The sequence below is a fragment of the Limulus polyphemus genome, unplaced genomic scaffold (assembly GCF_000517525.1).
Source record: "Limulus polyphemus unplaced genomic scaffold, Limulus_polyphemus-2.1.2 Scaffold783, whole genome shotgun sequence".
In the NCBI taxonomy this organism is placed as follows: Eukaryota; Metazoa; Arthropoda; class Merostomata; order Xiphosura; family Limulidae; genus Limulus; species Limulus polyphemus.
Window position 1 is genome coordinate 263,765 of NW_013666393.1, and position 7,159 is coordinate 270,923.

General features: G+C 32.1%; 1 protein-coding gene across 1 annotated transcript in view; it reads right to left on the reverse strand.

The window, feature by feature from the left end:
- Positions 1-7,159, reverse strand: part of LOC106460511 (acylphosphatase-2-like) — a 27,824-nt gene that overhangs the window by 16,796 nt on the left and 3,869 nt on the right. The window contains exon 2 of the mRNA XM_013920222.2: positions 4,953-4,969. Coding sequence (XP_013775676.1) covers positions 4,953-4,969 — 17 coding nt within the window. The remainder of the gene's footprint in view (positions 1-4,952; positions 4,970-7,159) is intronic.

Consider the following 7,159-nt stretch of genomic DNA (forward strand, 5'->3'; position numbering starts at 1 on the left):
GTCGTGATCAGTTCGCACACCATGCTCACTTACAATGTGACCTAAGTAAAGCACCTCTTTCTGAAACAAGTGCCATTTCTTGGGATGGAGTTTGAGGTTTGCTGCTTTCAAACGCTTGAATACTTCCTCCAGCCGGGACATTTCCTCGTCAAAAGTTGTTGCAAATACAATGACATCATCCAGGTACACTAGGGCTATCCTCTATTGTAGGCCTTCCAATACTCGTTCCATCAGCCTCTCAAATGTTGCTGGAGCATTACTGAGCCCGAATGGCATCACTCGGTATTGCCAGAGACCTTAGCTATAACTAAATGCAGTCATAGGTTTATCTGATTCAACCATTTTCACTTGATGGAAACCTGACTTTTTCTGTAACTGTTGGAGACTTTCTCCCTGTTTCCTTTCTTGTTCCAGTTGCCACTGCTGTAATCGCTTATCTTGTTTATTTTCTCGTTCTTCTTGTTTCTTTTCTTTTTCCTCCAACCACTGCTGTAGTCTCTCTTGTTTATTTTTCTGTTCGAGCTGCCACTGCTGTTGTCTCTCTTCTTGTTTCTTTTCTTTTTCCTCCAACCACTACTGTAATTTATCTTCTTGTTTCTTTTCTTGTTCTTCTTGTTTCTTTTATTTTTCCTCCAACAACTGCTGAAATCTCTCTTCTTGTTTATTTTGCTGTTCGAGCTGCCACTGTTGCAGGTTTTCTTGCAACTGCTGTTGTCTCTCTTCTTGTTTCTTTTGCTGTTCTTGTATTGCTGCCATCAAATCTGCTAAGCTGTAATTTTATTTGCCACCTCTCGTTTCCATCTTCTTCTTTTTTTTATTTTTATTTTCTGTCCTACTCTCTGACACCAATTTGTTACGTTTCTGTGTTCGTTGGTTAATTTTCCCTAGGAATTCTTTCCGAAGAACTTCAGTGATACAAGTCCTTTCTTAAATAAAACTAGTTTATTCTTTCTCAATTCAACTTAGCAGTACACTTAATTTTCACTGTCACTTTAACTTAAACACACGCTAGAATTCACAACGATTCACGCACTTTACTTACGGCTTGACTCGATTATCTGTCTCTATATCTCTCTGTCTGTAATTCAATTATTGCCGTCACTTTATTTGCCGGCTTATATACTATAAAAGCGCGCATCTGTCAAACGCTAGGACGTTCGACAGCTTCCTCGATCTTTCTAGAATTCCAGCGCATGCTCCTAGCATCGCGCGACTTCCGCTGTCGTAGCAGTACATTAATAACAATCATTACACTATAAAACTGGGGAAATTTTTGCATTGATTAACCTACCTTACTCAATTGTTACTGATGAGGAAATGAGAGGGGGGTTGTTTGGTGAAGAAAACAACCTAAATACGAATTACTGAACACAGCTGGTTTTCTGAACAAACAAAAAAGTGGTCCCAAATATAAATGAAAGATACAAGACTGAAATTATAAATCAAATTTTGATTTTCAGTGCCATTTCTTTAGCATCAAGTACTTAGTCATGCTTAGCAACAGCCTTAGTTTCATAGGACACAATGTCACAGAACACGCGAATTTACAACGTGCAGCTCTTAATGTCAAGTCGCCCTGGGCAATAGTTAAAATGTTGGAAGATGTAATGGATATTTTGGAACTCGAAAGCAAACACGTAACTCCTAATAAAAGATAATGGATAAGATGTTTTGCAAGTTTCTAACGATACTGTATTGAATTATGTTTCCTCCACACATTACAGTCGGTGATCATGAATACTCTGGAATCTCAGCAAGCAGTTAAACAGTCAATAGAAATATTGTTACACATGCTAATTACTCGTCTATAGCACGTTAAAAATTATCACTTATGAAATGACTCAAATATGCCTCAAAATGAGTTTTTACAATATGTAATTCAACAAACTATCACTTTGAAAGGCTTTTGGAATAAAAGAAAGAACTGTGGATATTTCTCATCGTTATCCATCAAAAGATAACACCAGCTTCTTTGGACTGGAAACAATATAATGCATCTCTAAAATAAGGACTTGAAACTAGAATTGCTAGAGCATAGAGTAATACAAATTTCACCTTCACCACTTGCTTTAATGCAGCATTTCTAAAGAGCAGCAGTACAAAGCAGTGAAAAACATTTGATGGGGAATGCACTGCCACTTCCACAGAGCGACAATATAAACCGTTATCGTGATGGAAACTGAAAATTAAAGACATTTCCAATACTATCTCAGTACGATGATTCCTATCAACCTTAATCAGCAATGTGTGTAGTGAGCGTCTGTTCTCAGAATTTGGCAACATTTATGCAACAAGAAGAAACCAGTTGTTTCCAGAAAACGCATAGCAGCTACTATTCTTACATTATAACCTTAAACTACGTATTTAACCTTAAACACTAAATAAAGATATCTCAATGAGAGATCCTAATGGTAAAGGAGCATTTGTAGTATCATAAGTGATAAGCTAAGTGTGATATAAAAATATAATATAGTCTTATAAAAATGCAAAAACAAATACTACTAATACTTTTTCTGAGAACTTATTAATAGATCTTTATTAATACGAAAACGATACCTTTATAAAAACGCTTTAAATGAATATGAAGTTCTTTTAAAAAGTTGGGAGTTGATGGTTAATGATTTAGAAAAGGTTGATTAAAATGACTCAATTAAACTGATAAATATTACGATGATTGCGTACGAAAATATTCAGTCGCCATAACAATATTCAGTCGCCATACCAAACCTATTTCAATTCACTTTAATCAATAAGATTTTTGTGATTTTTATAAGAAAGCATGGTCACATGATTTGGAAAATATCAAAATTAAACGGATTTATGCACACAAACATAAGATATATATTATTGATAACTAAACTGGTATAACATTTTTTGTAATCTTTACTAAAAATCAAACTTATTAGTATTTTTACTATTCTACTTTAATAAATTAACTGACTTTCTCTATATTTTTGTTATTTATAATTTCCTAGTATCAGATTCAATATGCGGGTTTTTAGGCTGTACTGTTCATAATAAACAAATTAAAATTTCAACCATTCAGCTGCCGAATAGCGACTAATATCCGAATAGGCCAGATACCGAATATAAATTACAACTTTATTTTTAATACACGCACGAGTTGTAAAAATATGAATACTTGCAACTTCATATTCATTCTTCACACTTTATACCTCGTTAATGGCTGTGAAACCTAAAATTATAATCTTTATGTCTGTTAATGCTACATGGAGTTTGGTATTTGACATACTTCCTAAAATTCACATTCAGCCTCTATCATATGAATACTACTTTGATTATAATTCAGTATCTTGCCTTATTGTATTCTATTATAATATTTCTAGGATAACATTTCCGAATAAGAATCTAAACTAGAAACTATATGCTGGAACTAGAGGTCGTGATACTTTTTATTTTAAATAGGTAAACCTAAAATTATGTTTAAACTGATTTTCTAGGAATGAAAGTCAGTTAAATTGAGTTGTGAAAGTATGAAATACACTCTAGTTCTGAAATTATTATTCTACCGTGATTGATAGAACAGCCTGCTTGTTTATTTGTTTTTTAACTCTAGAGAATGATTCCATTGTGCGACACAGTTCCTTTAAACATACAGCAAACGTTAGAACAGAAATGATCCAAGAATAGCGTTGTTCCTCTCTTTAAGCGACAAGGCTTACTTAAGCTCTTTCTTAGCTTGTTTACTCAAAATTGCTGCAACGCAAAGTCTTTAAATACCACCCTTAAGTTAACTAAGTAGAAGTGGATGTAGTAATACTTTTCGAAGATGTGCAGGAGTGTTCAACAGATGAAACAAAAGATCATAGTGATACCGTGGAGGAATGAATAGATGGTTTGATTATAAATCATTATAACACACCATTTACTTTAATAACAAATAATAATAATAACCAAGCAAGCCAAGAACTTTCAAATGATAAGGAAACCAATGATGCAAAAATTTTAAATAAAGTTTAAAAAACACATATATAAAATGTATATATAAGAGAGATTTGATCTATCAGAGACACATATATAGACGAGTGTAAACACGTAAGAGCAAAACTAAATATAATTCACGAAACACAGGTTATATTATTGAAAATATTAACTAACGCTAATTTTTATTTGTAATCTTCTGTCTGTACTGAAATAGAAATGAGGAGAGTTGAAGATTTCTATGTAAATTAACCTTAGCCTTTACTCATCATATAACAGGTTGGAGAACAGTGCACTGCTTATAAGTTTGTATGGCAACACAGATAGTAACTGTAGTAGGTTTGTATGGCAACACAGATAGTAACTGTAGTAGGTTTGTATGGCAACACATATACTAACTGTAGTAGGTTTGTATGGCAACACATATACTAACTGTAGTAGGTCTGTATGGCAACACAGATACTAACTGTAGTAGGTTTGTATGGCAACACAGATACTAACTGTAGTAGGTTTGTATGGGATCGCGAATACTTAAGTTGGACAATTAATCTAGTTGTAGTAGTTTTTCATTACAAACTATTTAAATTTTTATACGTAAAAAAATCTAAGTAATCTAAAAATACTGAAAAAGTCATAAAGAAAGTGATAACACCAGAAATGATTTTCTTTGACAGACTGCATTAAGCATCTAAGAAAAGCAAGGACATTTAATTTGATATTTCACTATAAATCAAGTTGCTAAACGTTTTCTAAACAAATATTGTTATTAAAATATTATTTGATATATATTAATTCGAAAGCCTGTGAAAGTGGTGTAGTAAAAGGAGGTTTTAGAGGTATCGTATTATGATTAGTATACCATGGTGTATTATGATTAGTTTACCATGGTGTATTATGATTTGTTTACCCTGGTGCTTTTTTTCTCGCCTACCATGATTATACGCTTCTTCTTTACCTAAGTGATGCAGTTTGTATTATAAATACAACCAGAAAACAGAACAGTACTTTACCTTCGTGAACAGGCAACCTGAAAAAATAAAAATAAATTAATTTAATCTTATGTTAATTTGTTATTTCATATAATACTGCATCATTCTGAATTATAAAATAGTGTACAAATAATTAAAAATTCAACGAAATCAGTTACCTTAAACGCAAACTAATGACCAAAACAACTTGAGTTCTTTCGCTTGTTAATTGTAGTTAAAGATTTTTTTAAATATCCCGAATGTAACAATAATTATATATGGCTTTAACGTTTTGGGGGGTTCATTTTATGATAAAGCAATCCTAAAATTAAAACCAATATTGGTTCAATAGAACAACATAGATGCATTTTAGAATTTATTTTGGAAAACTGGAATTTAATAACTCATGACTGACAAAATTGATAACAACTGTTGTTATATTGATTAAAATTTCAAATTTTACTATAAATATTGACGTAAGAACGTTACTTTTATGTATGGTAATAGCGAATTAATCTTTTCTTCACTACCAATAAACATTTATTTATATATATATATATATTATTTTAAAATATACTTACATCTTCGTTTAAAAGACAAATTGAACTAGAAATACTAACAGAATGTTTTATTTATAAAATAGATGACACAGTTTTTCATAATTGACCATTAATGGTACTGAAGTCCAACAGCGTCAGATTTAAGTTTCAAGGAACCAGAACAGACTCCGCTCATGCCAGAACGGGGTTAGTTCTCGTAGTATAACTCTTTGCCACTGTATAATTCTTAATCTTGAAGATAATCGTTACAGTATTAGAATGTTATGTTTCACAACCATATTACACAGGTTATTTTACTCTCAAAGTGAGATATAATATCCAGACAACTAAAAGAGGCCGAACAAAGAATTGCAACCTTGAATAGGAAAAACATATCTTTCACTACTTATACTTTTAGTTGAACATCCAGAAACTGGGGATTAAAAAGAATGCATGTAAAACATATTTAGACTCGTCGTATACATTGTTGCTGCACAAACGGCAAGAAATACAAACCAATATATATATATAACTAATTTATACTGTTATAACAAAGTAAAACACAATGTTGAACGAGAAAATGTATTTGATACGATATTCAAATAACCAGTCTAGTTTCAATGTGAATAACCGGCGTTTAATATATTAATGGAAACAACTAGGCCTTTCACTATAATTTTGAGAACCCACGAGTGAAAGCGAAGTAGAATAGGTTATAATATATCGACTACACTACATGTTATACCCAGTCCCAAGCTGTTGTCTAGGCGCTATATGTATGTGTGTTTAATGTCATCAGATTTCATTATTACCAACTGTTAGCATGTTAATTAGGTTAAGCAAGTGAATTATTATTTAAGTTACTTTACAAATCAGGTTTCGGGTTAGAATTAATAAAACAATATTAATCATTTTGTTTATTACCACTGTTTATTTATTTTTGAATGATTTGTTATTATTTTTTTATTATTGCTTCTTTTATGAGAATTAAGTTTGCTATCATTCATGATACCGACAAAACTTATCGAACGGCTGTTCAGCATTATTTGTTGTTGTTATTTCATATTTAAGAGATTTAAAACCAAAATTTGATGTCTCGGAATTTTTTTTTCTAGCAGGCATTTTTTACTGGCTTGTTTCCCCATTTTATTCTTTTCTTTGTGTACATCACTGACTTTCTCCATTCTTCTGTTGGCCTCTCTCGCGCCGTCTTCCTGTGTACGCATGACCAGAAACAGATGCCAGAGTTTTAGCTAGCGCGATCAAGGTGCAAGTGAATCGGATTTCAAGCTGCGAAATACTCGTTTAATAAAAATATTTATATATTTTAACTAGGGCTGCGCTCCTCCCTAGACAAACATCCCAGTTGCCCTCCTTTAAATCTAGCTCTACAGCCTAATATATATATATATATATATATATGCATATGTCGATAATTACAGAGGTTATTTAACACTTTGTTACTGTAAGCTTTATTTAGTGTTAAGCACTAAATCTAGCTCTAGCTCTAGCTCTAGCTCTAGCTCTACAGCCTAATATATATATATATATATGCATATGTCGATAATTACAGAGGTTATTTAACACTTTGCTACTGTAAGCTTTATTTAGTGTTAAGCACTAAATCTAGCTCTAGCTCTAGCTCTAGCTCTACAGCCTAATATATATATATATATATGTATATGTCGATAATTACAGAGGTTATTTAAC